Raw genomic sequence first — 19404 nt, forward strand, 5'->3', positions numbered from 1 at the left:
GTGTAGATTCTACAGTCTCATAGACTCCTTTTCTTGTAAAGAGAAACATAGCTGGAGGGTCTAAGTGGGAGCCTTATAGCATGGGCCAAGGGAAGGGCTCCCTCATTGCCCAGGGTTTGGGGTGGTACTGCCCTCCCCATTCCACTCATCTTTATTCCTTCTCATCTGAGTATTAGCCATGGGTTGAGCCTGTCTCTGCTCTAAAATCAGCAAGGAGAGACTAGTCTAGAAGCAAGTCTGGAGCTTCATCTCACAGGCCACATCTTTACCAGAACTGGAATCCTGGAGTCTCAGGGTCCCTGTTGGGTTTGCCTGACTTAGCTAATTGGAGGACCTTGTTGTCCCTATTGACTGCCAAGATTCCAGGATCCTGGGCTCTTCTTTCTACGGAGTTTTCTGCTGGAATTCTGGAAATGACCTTGCCCACCTTAGACTTTTAAATGCCAGCATCCACTGCTCCCAGCATATACCATTACCAGCTCTATGTATTCTTATCCTTTCCTAAATGCTAAAGCTGAAAGGCTTAGATCCAGGAATATAAAAATGGGGACTGAGATGAGGCCTTCTCAAAGTTGGAGGATAATTTGTATAATGGAGATAAATATGTTTTAGGGAAGCATAATAGATGGGCCCCTGATGCTTGACTAGGGAATGTGGCCAAAGGAAATGTCTAGGGTATCTAAGATGGGACTTGAAGGATCAGATCTTAGGCAGACAAAAGTGAGATTATTATGGGGGAAAAAGAAATGTTAAATGTACAGGGATTATTTTTCAACTTGCACATCATGTGCTCTAAAGAATGAAAAACTTAAATATAGACAGAAGACATATTCTGAGGCAGAATCCCTGAGTATTGGTCCATGGGTACTCTCATGCTCTTGAAGGGGAAACTAGAACTCAGAACTTGCTCTGACACTTAAGTCACTGGTAGAATCAAGGAAATCCAAAGAATTCTAACCCTAAGACCAGAGCTGTCTCCATCTGCTGTACATCCCCTTGAGAATTTGAATATGCAGAGCTGCTTTATTCTTCATTCCTAACTTTCCATTCCCAGTTATAAATTTGTATTTGCCTCTACTTGTGGGCTTAGTTTCGATCGTAATTAGGTCTCTTCTAGCCAAGGGAACACAAATAAAAATCCTCTGCCTCACTACCCATCAAACTCCATTCTCGCTGATGACTTTCTGTTGCTCTCTTTCCATACCTATGTTTTCACCTCATTCTGTTGAAATGCTTTGACTTGAGTTCTTAGACCTTTGCCCCCTAGTTTCTCACACTGCCTGTGTTCCTGATCTCCCCAAACGTGGGTCTTGCCTGCCTGGACCTAGTGTAGCCATTTTCTCTTGGAATATTACTTCTCCACTATTCTCCCTAGTCTTTCTGAAACTTCTATCAGACAAATGCCAGAGCTTCTCACTCTAGCCTCCGTTTCTCTTAATTTCCTTTTCATATTCTTTAACTACATAGTTCTTTTTGCTTTGCTCTAGACATTTCCCCCAACTCTTGTTATATAGATGCTACTAATTTTTTTTTGTTTCTTTAAACATTGAATGAAGTGAGTTCTTCCTAAATCAGCTGTTTGCAAGAGATTTGCATGAGGATGGAGGCAGGACCATATTTAAGGCTATTTTCTTTACGAAACAGTATGTGCATGGGTTCTTATAGCCCTTACTTGTCCCCATGATCAGCATTGCAGGGTTGTTACAATGCAGAGTCTTTGTCCTTCACTCTTCCTCACCAGCAGACTGCTTCCCACAGAAATGGCTTTGTCCTTGTTCATCTTCATCTTCCCTACACTTCAAATCTTTGTGACAAATGGGTATTTAAAAAGCTCCTACTTCAGCCTGCTTACCTATTCTCGTTGTTCATTACAAGGGCTTGTGGGTCTTGGGGTACTTTCTTTGGAGAGCTATGTCACTCTCACTTTGTATAATTTCTGCATCCCGAGGCATCCATTATCACATTCCTGTTTGACTTTTACTATATTGGGCAGTCCTAACTTATATGTTGTACTCCAGGCTTACAGAAGTCTCAACTTACATCACAAATAAAGTTTGTCTATTTTTCATTCTCCTTGTAGTTTTGAGTTAAAGAAGGATGAATTTCTGAGAGGAGAAAAAAATCACTATTTTTATTTTACCATTTGAAAACCAAAGCTTAAATTGTTCTTGACAATTTACCCAACCTTTTTTGTATATAAGTGCATTTTTTATTATTGAAGTATAGTCAGTTACAAAGTGTCAGTTTCTAGTGTACAGCATAATGTCATGCATATATATACATATATTTATTTTCATATTCTTTTTCATTAAACAACCTTTTATGTATTTAGAGAAGGACTTGAGAGGAGGGAAGGAGGAAGATATTTCAAATGTCTTCCATATGCCATCTTAACCAGAATGAGTAATGGACTTGCAGCAATAATCAATATGGATATCTCTTCAAAGATTACAAGTTGAATTTCCCTCCAGCCACAGGAATAGAGACTCAAAGTTAATATTAAGCAGTGTTAGAGAAAAGGCTATGCAATATTCTTTGCACATTTGAATTTTTAAACTAATATTCACCCCCAATACCTACTAGATGTGTTAATCACAGTTGCTGTTGTTACCATAATCCATGCTAAAGATCAAGCCTACACACACAATGTGGCCTCCACTCCCCCCAGGCCACAGGTGATAAAAATACAGGTGGGTTTTTGACCCATTCCATAGACTACAACAACCCAAGATGTGACTCAATGAAAAAAGATGATATGGGCAAACCAGAACCTCTTGTGAATTTAGCTCTGGAAACAAAGAGAGAACCAGGAAATAGGCAGTTGAAGTAAAAGCTTAAAGATTTCCATGAGATAGAGTTTGGGACAGAAAGGTCATGGCATGGAGAATCATAAGGAAACAGAATTTAGGAGATGAATTGTTATCAGAAGGCAGGAAAAAATGCAGAGATACAGTATGGAGAGCGTTATTTGGTAGAGACAAGAATTACATAGAGAAACAAATGTGGACAGTGGCTGTGTTACATTAACCACAGCACTGTCCCTTTGGCTCTTCCTGGATTCCTGTCCCCACGCAATGCCTTGCCATAGTAGGGGCTCAACAAATGACTTGGAGGAATGGATATTTATCCTCAGGATAAGTGAGGTTACCTCTTTGCTTACGGTAATCTGACTGAATCTCTGCTCTTGTAACCCCCTTCCCCAGCACTCTATAAAAACTGTTTTCTTAAAGCTTGCCATGGGGTTTGCTAAACAATCATCTAATGACTTACTCTAAATCTTCATTTTCCTTGATGTGTTGATTCTCTCCTTTGACTCTTGTGATAGGATATTATCCAAGTTCTCCTGTCTCTGACCACTCCCTTGCCTCATCTGGTTTCTCTTCCTCTTCTCACTATGTGAATAATCACCAAGGACTGTCTTCAGCTCTCTTCTGGTTGTATTCTCTCTTCTTACCAAGTGAGCCATTTATTCCCATAACTTCATATACAGCCCAAATCTGAATCTGAGCCCACAAATGAAACTAAACATGACTTAGAACTTGTCTTTCTCTCTAAATCAATTCCTTCTCGTGACTTCCCTATTTCTATTTATTGCACCACCAATATCTCAGATTTGAAATTTAAGTTATCTTTGAGTGTTTTCTTCCTCCTTCTCCATCATCTAATCAGTTGCAAAGTCTAATTAATAATACTAATAGGAAAAATAAATGCTCACCCTCCTCTGCCTCCAAAATCTTCTGTTCTTCTCCATAGCCTACCAAAATAAGTTTTGTGGTTTTTTTAAGGGCCCCAGAATTCAGAATTCTCTACATGTTGCAAACCCGTATTTCTAGTCCTATTTCTTACGGTTTTGTTGTACAATGAGAATTTTAAATTTACCATCATTTTACATATTATTCATTTAATTCCATCAACCAAAGATAACAAATGAGTTTCTAAAAGATTATTCCATTTTTGTACTAGACTGAATGGGAAATTCTGTGGAAATAAAGAGGAAAACAATATGTTTATTCTCCACCCTCTCTCAGCATATACTTAGAAGGTCAAACTCAGAAAAATATACCTATCAGGGAATATGAAAGGACAAAAAATGTTGCATTTAAGCCACTCAAACTATCTTGAAAACTTTAAAATTAGATACATTCTGTATAAGATAAAACTTGTGGGAGAACCTGGCCAATTGATTTAAGAGAGAGGCTTGCCTAGCAGAGCTGGTTTTTAATCCTTGTAAATGCAGTATCTTTTGGAAATGGATGCCATTTAGGAATTTTATTTAATATGTTTTATAAATATATTTAAAGTAGGTTAGTGGTTGCTAGGGCTGGGGCAAGAGGGGAGTGAGGAGTGATTGCTAATGATATGAAATTTCTTTTGGAGTGATGAAAATGTTCTAAAATTAGATAAAAGTTGTGATGATTGTACACCTTTTGAATATGCTAAAAAAAAACCCTATTGAATTGTACACTTTAGAAGGATGAAAATCTATGTTTAGTGTTATTAATTGTTGATGTGAGCGGATTCTTAATTCATCTTGCCAATTGAAGTTTTGCCAGTTACACTGACTTTCAAGCATATAGCCTCTGCTATAAATCAAGGAATTATTTTAATCATATTAGCTAATATTTACCAAGCGTTCACTGTGCAAAACATTTTGCATACATTAACCCTCCTATAGACTTATGAGATAGGTATTATCCCATTTTTAAGGAAATTGAAACTTAGGTTAAATAACTTGCCAGAGTCACACAGTAACTAAGTGGTGGAGCCTGGATTTGAGCTGTTTATCTGACCCCAAAGCCCACTATCCTAATCGCTGAATCACTAGAGAACCAGTCAATGTTTTATGCAATTGAATTTATTAAATGGATTAAATTTGTGAGGCAAAATAGCTAGAACAACTTTCCACTGCTCTAGAGGAAGGAACCGAATTGGAAACCAAAGAAGATTCTGAAATATCTCTACCTGGAAATCTTAGGAAGTCACACCCACTGCCAGCCCCTTAAGGAAAATCTAACCTTAAGGCAAGAGGGAGAGAAATCCAAGTCACAGATTGATATTCATCCTTCTAAAGCCCCTGGCTGACAGGAATTCCTTTCTAAGGAAGCCTATCCCCCTCCTCCCACTCACCTTGTGCATTCTCCTAGAACAGAGAAAAGGCAAGGAATGATGAAGTCCTTGGAAACTTGTAGAAGAGATACTTAATTTTTCCTGAAGTTTTTTTTTTTTTTTCTGTGAGAAGTTTTGGATTGTGATTTTTGAAATTATGGTTAATAAAATTTATAACGGAATTTGCTGCTTTGAAAGGGCCTTTGTTGCATATTTAAGAGCATTTGTTGCTCAGCTTTTACTCCTTCGAAGTAAATTTTTTAAACTTTGATGGGCAGGTTTTCTGAAGAATTAACCTCAAAAGCAGAGAGATACTATTCATCTATAGAGGATAAACAACATTGCACAGCCACCTCAACCATAAAAGCAAGGTATATACTTGACATGTCCTGCCATTTTCACATAAGAAGGAAAGATTATGAACTTTTTAACTTATCAGAACTTCTTAGAGTTGAAAGAGATCTTAAGTCATTTAATTCAGTCCTTTCCAGACTCTCCCTGAGATTCTGAGCTAAAAGGAAACTCGCTATTACACAAATGATTTTTTTTTAACTTCTATGGAATAGTGTCTGTTTTTACTCACCTTGCCTTAAGGAAATAAGAATGTAATAAGAATAGGCAATAGCATTTATTTTTTCCTCTAGAGATTATAAACAAAATACTTATACCTTTTTTGTTTGTTTCAACAGCTAAAGACAGAAGGGTAAGAACAAGTCTAAGTCTCACCATAGAGAAAATTAGAACCTGATCTTAATGATTAATACTCATATAATTAAAGTTTATAGGAAGTGGAAACTGATGAAAATGGTTAGCTCAGAACATAAGGGCTCATGTGTCACAATTTCTTGTTGATGAATTTTAGTGAGTTTTTTACCTTTCTTGTAAATAAAAATTTTATCTGTATGACAACCAGAAAAACACTAAGTTCAGAATAAAACTGCAGTTATTTTAGCTCTAATGAAACCTTAAAGGAAGGAATTCAATTTAAAATGCTTAATCAATTCTGCTTTAAATATAAAATACCAAATGTGATATTATAAGCAAATCAAGTTATACATAATAAATTTTTTCAATCTAAAATAATATCGTGATTACATTAATAAGGAAAGTACATTTTTGTATAGCATTTATTTTAATTTTTCTCAAAAAGTTTGTGGTGGGTTCCATTACTTCCCTACCAACTTCTCTTATCTAAATTCTCAGTTATTTCAAGGCGTGGAGAGAATATAGAAGTTATAAGCTGCCACAAGTGAACTATTTCCCTTAATTTTCTTTCATGATCTAATATTTACACCCTCTTCTGTAATCCGATTGTCCACACTATTGCTTAGAAAAACCAGCTGACTTAGAAAAAGGTAACTCACCTCCATGAAGCTATCATTAGGCCACCAGGGGGCAGAGGCAGGCACTTGGACCAGAGCTCAACAGGCCTAGGATGGCTGCAGACCAGGAGTCTGTGATCTATTCGCTTGCCAAGAATGGGCCCAGAGTATGGGGGAAGGAGGGAAAGTTCAGGAGCTTGGGAGAAGGGGGAGGCCAGAGTGAGATCTGGCAGTTCCGTGACAGTTTGTCAGTTGCTTTGATCATCATTAGCTTAAGAGAAAGGGAAACTCTGATTAGAATGGCCTACCTGCCCACCATTTTTTGTTGGGGAGGGGAAGGCAACTCATTTAGATTCAAAGTGGAAGTCTAATCTTAAGGGTCACATATCCCCATTCCTGGCCTAGGGTGCTCTACAAAAGAGGAGATAAGCATTATCATCTGACTATAAGTCTAACGCATGAGAAGTAAGTACCTCATCCCTGCTCGTGATTTCATCATAGCATTCAGACACCAGCTTACGTGCTTTAAGAGAGCTACTCCACCTCTCAGAGCTCACATTCCTTTGAAACAGCCTAGACTCTGTCTCTGAGAAAGTAACAAATGCCTGGGAAACCTCAGACCCTAAGGAAGTGAGGTGAGAAAAGCCTTTACAAATAGCTTTTTTCAGCAGTTTTAGCTCATAGAAATACATACCTAGACTGTGCTCCTGAGTGACCTCTAAGGAGCCATCATGGAACCAGTTTTTCTTACAGTAATTCTTCTAACTCAGTATATTTTCTTGAATGTCTAGCTCCTGCCTTGCTGTCCAGCTTTAATGCCCACAACTCTTCCCCTGGTATGTGGGACTGCCCAAATATGCTATGCTTCTGTGGCTTTGTACATGTTGTCCCCTTCTTCTGGGGATGCTCCCTCCTCCACCCCAGTCATTATCTGTTCCATAAACCAGCCCCTCAAGCTTTACACTCTCCCCTCACCCAGCCCTTGTAGAAAATATTTTGCTGGCTCCATACTAGAGTTTCTCAACCTCAGGCCTATTGACATTTTGGGCTGGCTAAGTCTTTGTTGTTGGAGAGCTGTTCTGTGAATTTTAGGGTGTTTAGCAGCATGTCTGGCCTCTTCTCAGTGCATGCCCGTAGAATCACCCTAGCTGTGAGAATCAAAATTGTCTCCAGACATTGCCAAATGTCTGCTGAGGTTGTGGGAGTAGGACACACCCCTAGCTGGAACTATTTCTTTACTCATTTCTGTGGTACCCTAGATCTTTGTACATGCTTGTACATAATTATTTTAATTAGTTGATTGCCCATCTGCCCCTTCCCTAAATTGTGGACTACTGGGTAGTGCTGTGTCTTGCTTACCTTGACAGTACATGGCATTCATTGGATCAAATTCTTTGTTAAATAAATGGCTGTGAAATGCTGATGATCACCTAGAAACCATGTCCCTAAGTAAAAACAAATTTTTTTTGTTTCGTCTTGAATGTTTTGTTGTTGGCTAAAACGTTTAACAAAATTCAGTAAATATGGTTGTACTAAATCCTGAAGTTTACATGTTGTTGAGTCTTTGGCCTGGGGCAAGAATACTGGCTAGAAGATGAAAGCCTTGTCTCCCATCAGAACACTGAATAACCTTGGCTAAGATATTTAACTCCTCTGGGCATCAGTTATTCCATCTATAAGATATGAATTCCTAAGACTCCTCTTCCACCTCCAAAGTTTGTGATTCCAAAACCTATGGAGCAGGAGGCCCCACATTTCACAAAGAGGTACTTCAGATTTTTATTTCACTATTTAAAAATAAAGTTTGGTGCAGGAAAGGACAGTGATGTTTAAGAAACTACATACCAGGTTTACCATATAATTGGTATCAGGGTTGGGAAACAAAAACAAAGCCATAAACCAAAGTTGCCTTTCTTTTGCAAGCCTCAATTTTATCACATATAAACTAGAGATGATAATACTTACCTCATAGGATTGTTATGAGGATTAAATGAAATGATGTGCTTAACAACCCCTGTCACATACTGAGTGCCCAGTAAATGGTCATAGCTATTATTGTTATTGCACTAACATTGGTATAGAAAACAGTTTACAAAACTTCTGCTCCCTCAAATTAACTTTCTGTCTTGAAATATAATGAGAGATTTAAGTAGATATTAATCTTCAGTGACTCTAATGGAGCTGAATGTAAAAGTTTAGTTTTCCATCCTCCAGACTCCAGGGAAGCTACTGAGAAGTCAGTTATTTCCTCTTTTATGCCTCAACAACACCTAGCAAATATTTCTATCATAGCTTTTATTACACTGCATTATTTATTTCATTGTATTTTAACTATTTACTTTCACATCCTCCCCAACTAGCTGTGAGCTTCTTGGAGAGTGTCTTATTCATCTTTTTAACTACATAGGCCCACCACGCTATCACAGTTTAATAAGTACCAGGTAACTGAGCAGAAGAGTGAATGAATTAATGAATGGTCTATGCCCAGCAGTATACTGCACCTTGTCTTTTCTGGTTGGAGAATAGGGCTGCTGCCGTTTCTGTGGCTTGGGCTTGTTCAGAAGAAAGGAAGAGAGAAGTTTGTTCTCCAAAGGCTCTCCTCTCAGCAGGGAAGCCAAGTGCTGTGGATGGCTGCCACCTCTATCTTGTCACACCACACCGGCAGCCCCCTTGCCCTCCCTTTAGAGGGTCAGTGATGCTGGCAGGGCCACACTAGGGGCCACATGCCTCTCCATGCCACTCCACAGGAGAGGGGAATATGCCCTGTAGGATCTTTTTGCCTGCTGAAAGCTAAGGGGGCAGGGAAGGGCCCATATCAAATGCTACCGTGATTAATGTCCTCCACGCAGGAGGGTTAGCTTATTAGAGCTGTCTAAATAGTCCCTGGATAGTGAAACAAAAAAGATTTTCTCGAAGTCAGAAACCCATGTGCATAATACTATGAAACTGAACTATGAAATTGGAGATGGAAAAAGGAAACTCCATGTTTTACTTTCAAAATACTAGGCACCAACAAATGTCTAAAACTATTATAAATAAGTCTGGCAGAAGACCCTGTTGTCCTTGACCAGAATGCCTTGTTAGGACCTAACGTTGTCTACTAGAAGTCCGGGATTGGAGGGCACTAGGATAGCAGACCTTACAGACAGAGGCCTCCCTGAGACTCTGCTTGACGCTAAGTATCTCTGTGGCTATCCAAGGAAACCAGTAGGAAAGAACGGTTGGGCGTGCATGTGCATTTGTGCAAGTGCTGCTGTTGCTCCCTGCTCTCACTGCAGGGAAATCATCATTTTAGAGAAAAAACAAGACACTGAGGCAATGATATCATGGAAACCTAACTTACTTTATTAACACTCCCTGGGATAGTCATCCCAGTATGCAGATTAATATCAAATCAGTGGGACCTAATTGATGTAGCTAAGGAAATGACCTAAAAGTTTATCCATCTTAACAATTTTAGGTTCTTGGAAAGTAACTTGTTTCTTCTGGCGGGTATATTTAACATTCGCAGCCGGGATGAATTTAATGTGGGCCAGACAGTAGAAAGGCTAGCCCTTGCTGAAAGGTGGCTCTGACTCCTCCACTCTGTCTCTTACCCTCTTTCTTAAACAGCTCATTTTTAATCTGTGGTTGATGAAATCCAGACATGTTGCAGCTCAAGAAATTTGGTTTTAGTCTTCTGCTGTAACCTCAAGGAACATCAGGAAACAACAAACGAAAATTGCCAGATTCTCTCACTGTGAGACTAACTTGGTCTAAGGCTAGGTTAGTTATTAAGTGGATAAATTTGATTATCCAAACTCTTCCAATCTCATTTCTTTCTACTCTGGCCAAATGAACTTCCACTTTTCCAAAAAGATGCCTGAAAGCTAAATCCAACCTGCCACAACTGCTCCCTGGATTCTTATCATTGCCACCTCAGATCAACAGTCATCTCCCAAGAGCTGCCATAGCTCAAAAAGCTTTGCACAACTCTGCTGGCTGTGCTAAAATGAAACTGTTAACATCAAGGGCAAGAGAGTACCAGTGCAGTACCACATTCCTCAGACCAAGGTTACTTCATCATTTTTCATATACACTTCATAAAGTCACTTCTACTTTGAGAAGAAAATCAACACCAGGATCTTTCCTTCTAATTCTACCTCCATATTCCACCCCCACCCCAGCCCAATTTTCAAAGTATTTTCAACCTTCACTGATATTATGCTGAATCCTTAAGAATCTTTCTCTAGAGGCTCTCCTTTAGAGCCTTTAATGGTTCTTTACCAACTGTAGAATAAAATCTAAACTCCATAACATAGCACACATGCTCTACTCATGATGTGGACTTATTCTTCTTTTTTAGCTTTAGTTCTCACTTCTTCCCACAGCCATGCACAATAGGCAGCCAAAGTATTCACACTAATATGCCCGGTGACAGCTCCCTTCAACTCTTGCTCTTACATCTTGTTGGGTTCCTGCTCTTGCCTAGATGTATGCCTTGACTGCCTGTGATGAATGGAGTGCCTAGTACTGTGCCTGGAACATAGCTATTGTTTAATAAATAGTAGGTGTCATCATTAATACCTTCTTGCTTTAATTCTGAAAAGAGGTAATACAAGTCATGCTCCCACTAAAACAAGCCCTTGATCTCTGCCTTGCTTATATTCCAAATTTCCCTATCAAACTTTCCTCCCTGATGAGCTAGGCTAGCAATGAAGTAATAAAAGTCAGTGTCCTCAAACATATCTGTGGTGATAATAATCAAAAAGTTGGTTGCCTGTGGGAGATGGGAATTGACTAGATGGGAACTTTCTGGAATGATGGGATTGTTCTATATTTTGATTGGTCATATCAATGTACCTATTTGCCCAAACTCATCTAATTATATACTTAAGATCAGTGAATTTTTCTGTCTGTAAAATTTATCTCAGTTTTTCCGAAAAGTCAGAATTCCCTCTGTTTTTTCCCCTAAAGCAGAGATCAAAAACTCAAATTTGTCTATATGAGTTTGGCAGGTTAAGGTAAATATGTAGCAGGTGGGGTAGAACACAGCAGGGACGGTCAAGGGCTGCTGGCAAGAGTATGCTCTTTTTCTTTAGCACGTCGACAATACATGCAAAAGCAGAATCTATATTTAATAGGCACCTCGGGTGTTTCAGTCATTAGCCAAGTTTGTGATACACTGTGCTATGTCACAGAGCAATTAATAGTCTCAAAACTGGAGTGCACAAGATGATCTATTGAAATGTAGGAAGTTCTACATCTAATATTTAGAACTTTTTTCCTTTTTTTTTTAATTTTCATGTTATTTTTCTTCCTCATTTCATTTTAGAACATATAAAGAAACCCACAGAAGGGCATATTCCGTATTTATCGTGCATATCCTGTGGCAAGTCAAGCAGTTGAGGTCTGGAATATGGGACTTCCCGAGAATGCTGTGTGTAGAACAGACGTAACACTAGGATGGGCAGACTGAGCCTCCATGGAGGAAAGCAACACTGCTACAACCATTGTAAGTAAAGAACAAAGTTTACTGCACCTTTCATTCTAAGGGAAACGGAGAGAGCACAGTAAAAATCACATCTCTAATTCTAAAGTGCAGACTGAATTGTGAGTCCTATGGGATTTTCTTCAAAAGAAAAAAGAGCTATATATGTGTGTATGGGGGTGGTGGGGGATGGGCAGTGGTGAGGAGCTTTTCTCAAGACCTGTGGCCCAGCCAGGCTGCTGCAGCAGCTAGGATGGTGACACAGTGACATATTTGTTCAAGAGAACCATGCTAACTTGCTGATTAGTTGACTACAGAGGTGGAAGGCAGGCATACCTGTAAAGCCTAGGTGAAAGCAGCCTCTCTCTGACACGGTAGGTCAGAGAGCATAGAACCACAGTTCCAGATTCTAGTGTGCCTAGGCAACAACTCAGACTGGTTTCAAAGGCCATTAGGAGTCCCAGCAGGACATGATGCCTGCCCGTATACCTACCTCCACCCTGCTGGTTGGGGAGGTGGTCAGAAAGGACTGACTTCCTTCTACTCCAATGGAGTCAGGAAATCCAGAGAAACCAGGAGATATCACCCTGCCTGGTCCATTAATTAAAATAAAGATTCCATTGCTCTAAACAAGACCCAGTATAATGGTTGCTTAAACAAGAATGAAGTTTCTCTCTCAAGTAAAATCCCAAACTTGTAGGTGGCTCTGGTTTGCAAAGTTGTCAGTCTCTCAGATTCCTTTGATCTACTTGCTCCAGCATCTCTAGGATGTTGCCTTTATTCACATGACCCAAAATACCCACATGTGGCCAATTGAAAATAGATTGCTATGAGGAAGAGAGGAAATTTTGCTTTGAGGACAATCACCAGTCTCTGGCACACTATGACAACCAAGTCCAGCCCTGGAGCATTAAACAAAATGAATTGAAAGGTAGTCTCACAGTGTGTGGGAAATGAAAGTTTTTATATACTCCAGAGAGCAATTTTTAAAATCAGGTTTTTTGAGTTCATTGCACTGAATTCCAACAACCCATAGTTTCTGCATAAGGACATGGAAAAATCTAGCCACGCTGTTTGTCCAGAGCAACATGGCACACATCATATATAAATGCGGTGGTACTGATGGCAGCTGATTTTTTTCAAACAAACTGGGCAATTTTTAGTATATTTAAGGGAATTGCAGAGGCACTGACTACAGAAGATGTGGCCACATTCTGTAGAGTAGATTTGTCGTTTACTTAGTTCAATCTCCGAGTACCCATCCATACATATTCGACACCGGATATAACCAGGTACTGTGCATTTTAAAGTTTTTTCTTCCAGGACATTATGGTAGGCACTGTTGGTCATGTAAACATCTCTGTCCCTTATTAACCCCTCATCACTGCTTACCACACAGCTTCCAGTTTGACCTTGGAGTGACCTTGTGTTTCCCCTTGCTCTCCTCCTTTCTTCAGTAAACACAACAGAGTCATGGTGAGTTAGGTCAATCACTGCAGGTTCTAGAGATTCACAGGTAAGGTCAACTATTTCATCATTTTCCCCAAGATCTATCAGTTCTGCTTCCAAGATCACCTCAGGAGTTGTGTCTCCTTCCCCAGCTGTACGGAATTCTCGTGCTTGTCTGAAGTTCACCCTGTTACCATAGCACATTCTTGTGTTCATTGTGCTTTTTGGACCCAGTCTTCAGAGAAGTAAGTGACCTGTGCCAAAGTTTACAGAAAATGCTAAAGTTCTCAATGTCTCACAGCTGTTGGTCAGTCACTCTCTTACTTACAGAATAACTTAGAACCAAGATTTGCCAATATGTTTGAACTCTGATTCTAGTTCCATTCCTGTCTCCACTTCCTCAACTGCTGTGTTCCCACAGTGATGTGGGGTGAGTCTTCTGGGAGCCACATATGAGAAAGCTCAATCTGAATTTTTAACTGAAAAACATGAGAGAAAAATTAAATGTTAGTAATATTTAAGATTGACAGCAGTATAAAATACATAGAGATATATAGACAAAAATGTATACTGAAAATTTTTGGTAACTATGCATTAAACAAGTGGAAATGAATGAAATAGGGACTTTAAAAAAATATATCAATGAAACTAAGGGCTTGTTCTTTTAAAAGATAAACAAAATTGATAAACCTTAGCCAGACTTATCAAGAAAAAAAGAGGGACCAAATAAAAGTAGAAGTGAAAAGGAAGGTACAACTGACACCACTGAAATATCAAAGATCATAAGAGATTACTACACATAATTATATGCCAATAAAATGGACAACCTAGAAGACAACTTCCAAATGGACAAATTCCTAGAAATGTACAATCTCCCAAGACTGAACCAGGAAGAAGTAGGAAATGTGAACAGACCATTGCTAGTAATGAAATTGAATCAGTAATCAAAAAACTCCCAACAACAACAAAAAAAGTCCATTACCAGATGGCTTCACAGGTGAATTCTACCATTTAGAGAAGAGTTAACACCTATCCTTCTCAAACTATTCCAAAATATTGTAGAGGAAGGAGTGCTTCCAAACTCAATCTACAAAGCCAGCATCACCCTAATGCCAAAACCAGACAAAGATATCACAAAAAAGAAAATTACAGACAATATCACTAATGAACATAGATACAGAAATCTTCAACAAAATATTAGCAAATCAAATTCAACAATACATTAAAAGGATCATACGTTATGATCAAGGGGAATTTATCCCAGAGATGCAAGTATAGTTCAATATCCACAAATCAATCAATGTGATATAACACATTAACAAATTGAAGAATAAAGATCATATGATCATCTCAATAGATTCAAAAAATCTTTTGACAAAATTCAACATTCATTTATGGTAAAAACTCTCAATGAAGTAGGTATAGAAAGAACATACATCAGCATAATAAAGGCCATATATGACAAGCCCATAGCTAACATCATACTCAGTGGTGAAAAGCTGAAAGCATTTTATCTGAGATCAGGAACAAGGATGCCTGCTCTTGCCACTTTTATTCAGTATAGTATTGGAAGACTAACCACAGCAATCAGATAAGAAAAAGAAATAGAAGGAATCTAAGTTAGAAAGGAAGAAGTAAAACTGTTACTCTTTGCAAATGATATTATACTATACATAGAAAATCCTAAAGATGCCACCAAAAAACTACTAGAACTCACCAATGAATTTGATAAAGTAGCAGGATACAAAATTAATATACAGAAATCTATTGTGTTCCCATACACTAAGAATGAGTGACCAGAAAGAGAAATTATGAAAACAGTCTCATTTACAAATGCATCAAAAAAAAATAAAATACCTAGGACTAAATATAACTAAGATGACACAAACATATGGAAAGATATACCGGGCTCATAACTGAATACTGTTAAAATGACCATATTAACCAATGTAATCTACAGATTCAGTGCAATCCCTATCACAATTCCGATGTCATTCTTCACAGAGCTAGAACAAATAATTCTAAAATTTGTATGGAAACCCCTGAATAATTAAAAACCATCTTGAGAAAGGAGAACAAGCTAGAGGCATTACATGCCCTGACTTCAAACTATTCTACAAAGCTACAGTCATCAAAACAGTATACTAGCACAAAAACAGACATATAGATCAATAGAACAGAATATAGGGCCACACTTATATGGACAATTAATCTAGGACAAAGAAGGCAAGAATATACAACGGGGAAAAGACAGTCTCTTCAACAAATAATGTTAGGATAGAAAACAAACTTATGGTTACTGGGGGGAAGGGAGTGGGAAGGAATAAATTGGGAGTTCAAGATTGGCAGATACTTACTACTATATACAAAATAGATAAACAAGTTTCTACTGTGTAACGCAAGGAACTATATTCAATATCTTGTAGTAACCTATGTTGAAAAAGAATAGGAAAAGGAATATGTGTGTGTGTGTGTGTGTATGACTGAAATGTTATGCTGTATACCAGAAATTGATGCCACATTGTAAACTGACTATACTTCAATTTAAAAAAGAAAAAGAAGAAATAAATAATGTTGGGAAAACTAGACTGCTACATGCAAAAAACAAAACTGGATTACTTTCTCACACTATGCACAAAAATTAATTCAATATGGATTAAAGACAAATATAAGACCTGAACCATAAAATTTCTAAAAGAAAACATAGGCAGTAAGCTCTCTGACATTAATCTTAGTAATTTTTTTTGATATGTCTCCTCAGGCAACTTAAAAAAAAAGCACACACACAAATGGGACTGCATCAGATTAAAAAGCTTTTGCACGGCAAAGGAAATGATTAACAAAATGAAAAAGCCACCTGCTGTATGGGAGAAGATACTTGCAAATGATATATCCAATAAGGGGTTAATATCCACAATATACAAAGAACTCATATAACTCAACATTTAAAAAAAAAAACCTGATTTTTAAAATGGGCAGAGGATCTGAATAGGCATTTTTTCCAAGGAAGACATACAGATGGCTACAGACACATGAAAAGATGCATCAGGGAAATGCAAATCAGAACCACAATGAAATATCACCTCACACCTGTCAGAATGGTTCTTATCAAAAAGACAACAAATAAGTGTTGGCAAGGGTGTTAAGAAAGGGGAATCCTTGTGAATTGGTGGTGGTAATGTAAATTGGTGCAGCTTCTATGGAAAACAGTATGGAGATTACTTTAAAAATTAAAAATAGAACTATCAGGTGATACAGCATTTCCACTCCTGGATATTTATCTAAAGAAAACAAAAACACGAATTAGAAAAGATACATACACCCCTGTGTTCACTGCAGCATTACTTACAATAGCCAAGATACGGAAGCAACCTAAATGCCCATCAATACATGACTGGATAAAGAAGTTGTGGTATATGTATACAATGGATATTACTCAGCCATAAAAAAAGAATGAAACCTTGCCATTTGTGACAACATGGATGGACCTAGAGGATATTACATTAAGTGAAGTAAGTCAGACAGAAAAAGACAAATTCCACTTATATGTGGAACCTAAAAATCAAAAAAAATTGGATAAACGTAACAAAATAGAAACAGAGGTATAATTACAGAGAACAAGTAGGTGGTTACCAGAGGGAAGGGGATGGAGGAGGAAAGAAATAGGTGAGGGAGATTAAGAGGTACAAACTTCCAGTTGCAAAATAAATGAGCCATGGGTTAAAAAATGTACAGTGTTGAGAATATAGTCAATGACTATGTAATATCTTTGTATGGTGACATTATAACTAGACTTATGGTGACTTTTAAAATATATAGAAATATTGAATCCCTATGTTGTGCACCTGGAATTAAAATAGTGTTATAGGTCGATTATACTTCAAAAACAAACTCATAGAAAAAGAGATCATATTTGTGGTTACCAAAGGTGGGGGGGTTGTGGGAAGGGAAACTGGATGAAGGCAATCAAAAGGTACAATTTTCCAGTTATAAGATAACTAAGTGTAATGATGTAATGTAAACATGATAAATATAATTAACAGTAGAATGTTTTATATATAAAAGTTGTTAAGAGAGTAAATCCTGAGTTCTCATCACAAAAAAATTTTTCTTTCTTTAATTTCATCTATATGAAATGACAGATGTTCACTGAACTTACTGTCATAATCATTTCATGATGTAAGTCAAGTCATGCTGTACACCTTAAGCTTATATGGTGCTGTATGTCAATTATATCTGAGTAAAACTGAAAGAAAAAAATAAGTGTTGGCAAAGATGTAGAAAAATTGGAACTCATACACTGCTGGTGGGAAGCTAAAACGGTGTGGCAGTCTGGCAGTTCTTCAAGATGCTAAACATATAGTTACCATATGACCCAGAAATTCCACTTCTAGGGATATATCCAAGGGAATTGAAAATTTATGTCCATACCAAAAGTGTATGTGAATGTCTATAACAGTATTATTTATAATAGCCAAAAAGTGGAAGCAACCCAAATGTTCATTAACTGACAAATGAATGAACAAAATGTGGTATATTCATGCAATGTAATATTATTCAGCAATAAAAAGGAATAAAAGTGCTGATAACTTGCTATAATATGATCTTTGAAAACATCATACTAAGTGACAGAAGCCAATCACAAAAGACCACATACTGTATGATTCCATTTATATGATATATCAAGAATAGGCAAATCTATAGAGACAGAAAGATTAGTGGTTCCTTAGGGCTGAGGGGATTGGGGAGAAATGAGGGAGTGATGGCTAATCAGTTTCTCTTGGGGATGATGAAAATGTTCTAAAGTTGAGATGATGGCCGCACAACTCTGAATATACTGAAACCGGCTGAGTGGTTTGTGGATTATATCTTAGTAAAGCTTTAACCAAAACATCTAAGATGCCTTAGAAATGTTACACAAAACTGTGAAATTCTCTAAATTTAGACACAAGCCCTAGAACCTGGTGGGGAAGTGTGGAGCTCCAGAAGATAATGGGGGGAGCCCAGAGGAGGGTGCAGTGCTCAACGGTCCACCAGATACGCCGACCTGAGGCAATCCTTAGTCTTGGACCCCAACCCCCACACACACGCACACACACATCTGCCTTTCGTCGGGTCGCTACTTCCTTGAGCCACCTGCCCCCTCCTCCGCTCTGTGTCCAGGGAAAGAGAAACCTCAGGGTGACATCGAGCAGCCCCGCAAAGCAGTGCCAACCACTCATCCAGCAGCTCGTCAGTGACCTAGATGTTTCGTCCTGTTCTGCCCAGTCCTGCCTAGGTAGCTATCCAACGGGAATAGAACAGGAAGCGTGCGCTCCAGCGGCCTGCCACTTTACGGCCTCTCCGCGGCTTGTCGGTCCGCTCAGGACTGAGCCTGAGTGAGCCGAACCCGAATACCTGTCTACACTGGACCGAGAAAAAGATCCAAGGAGCCAGAGGCCAGGATATACCGATTTATAGAAAGGGAGAAGCAGAGGGAGGGAGCAGCCCCGGAGCGGGTACTCACGGTGGACGCGCCCAGGCTTGCAGCAGCGCCCAGTGAAGCACAGGTGCAAGGTCAGGAAGCCGGGAGCCTCGGCGCTTGTTCCCAACCACCGGATGGCGGAAAACACCGGGGTTTTCCTCTCCTTTTAACCCGCTATTTTAGCTTCTCAAGTGCCCAATCAAAATCTGAGTCCGTGGTAGCTCGTCACCAGTTTCTGGGCAGAAAGTGCTGTTCCAGGTTAGAAAAAGGGACTTTCCCGTCCCAAGCCTTTCTCCGAAGTCTCATGTTTTCCGAGAAAGGGGAAGGGCCAGGTTGTTGTGGGCTTTTCTTCCCCCACCTAGTCACTAGATCAGCAACTCTCACATTCTAGAAAAATGGTTCTCCGTGGAGGCAGTACGCCTCTCCAGCAGAGGTTTTGGAAATTAATAGGGCTGTTTTGGTTGTTCCAATGATGGGGTCACTACGGGTATTTAAGGACTGTGGGCTGGGAACCCCAGCCTACACAGACATTGTTTCACCCTACGCCTTCCTGCCTGTCTGTCTCTCTGAAAAGCTTGCTTATAATCTGGGTT

General features: G+C 38.8%; 2 protein-coding genes across 2 annotated transcripts in view; both read right to left on the bottom strand.

Moving 5' to 3' along the window:
• Window positions 1–18973, bottom strand: part of TRIM69 (tripartite motif containing 69) — a 48860-nt gene extending 29887 nt beyond the window's left edge. The window contains exon 1 of the mRNA XM_010994987.3: window positions 18854–18973. The gene's annotated coding sequence lies outside the window, so the exon portion shown is untranslated. The remainder of the gene's footprint in view (window positions 1–18853) is intronic.
• Window positions 9751–18989, bottom strand: LOC116153457 (E3 ubiquitin-protein ligase RNF4-like). The gene is made up of 2 exons (XM_064485643.1): window positions 18854–18989; window positions 9751–13826 (listed from the first exon to the last, which is right to left on the bottom strand). The coding sequence occupies exon 2, from the start codon at window positions 13561–13563 to the stop codon at window positions 12997–12999; it is 567 nt and encodes a 188-aa protein (XP_064341713.1). The 5' UTR covers window positions 13564–13826; window positions 18854–18989; the 3' UTR covers window positions 9751–12996.
• Window positions 18990–19404: the final 415 nt, after the last annotated feature.

The sequence above is a fragment of the Camelus dromedarius genome, chromosome 5 (genome assembly GCF_036321535.1).
Source record: "Camelus dromedarius isolate mCamDro1 chromosome 5, mCamDro1.pat, whole genome shotgun sequence".
Lineage (NCBI taxonomy): Eukaryota > Metazoa > Chordata > Mammalia > Artiodactyla > Camelidae > Camelus > Camelus dromedarius.

Bases quoted from the DNA above. Each gene is read 5' to 3' on its own strand.
- LOC116153457 (XM_064485643.1), bottom strand. From the start codon at position 13,563: ATGAACACAAGAATGTGCTATGGTAACAGGGTGAACTTCAGACAAGCA.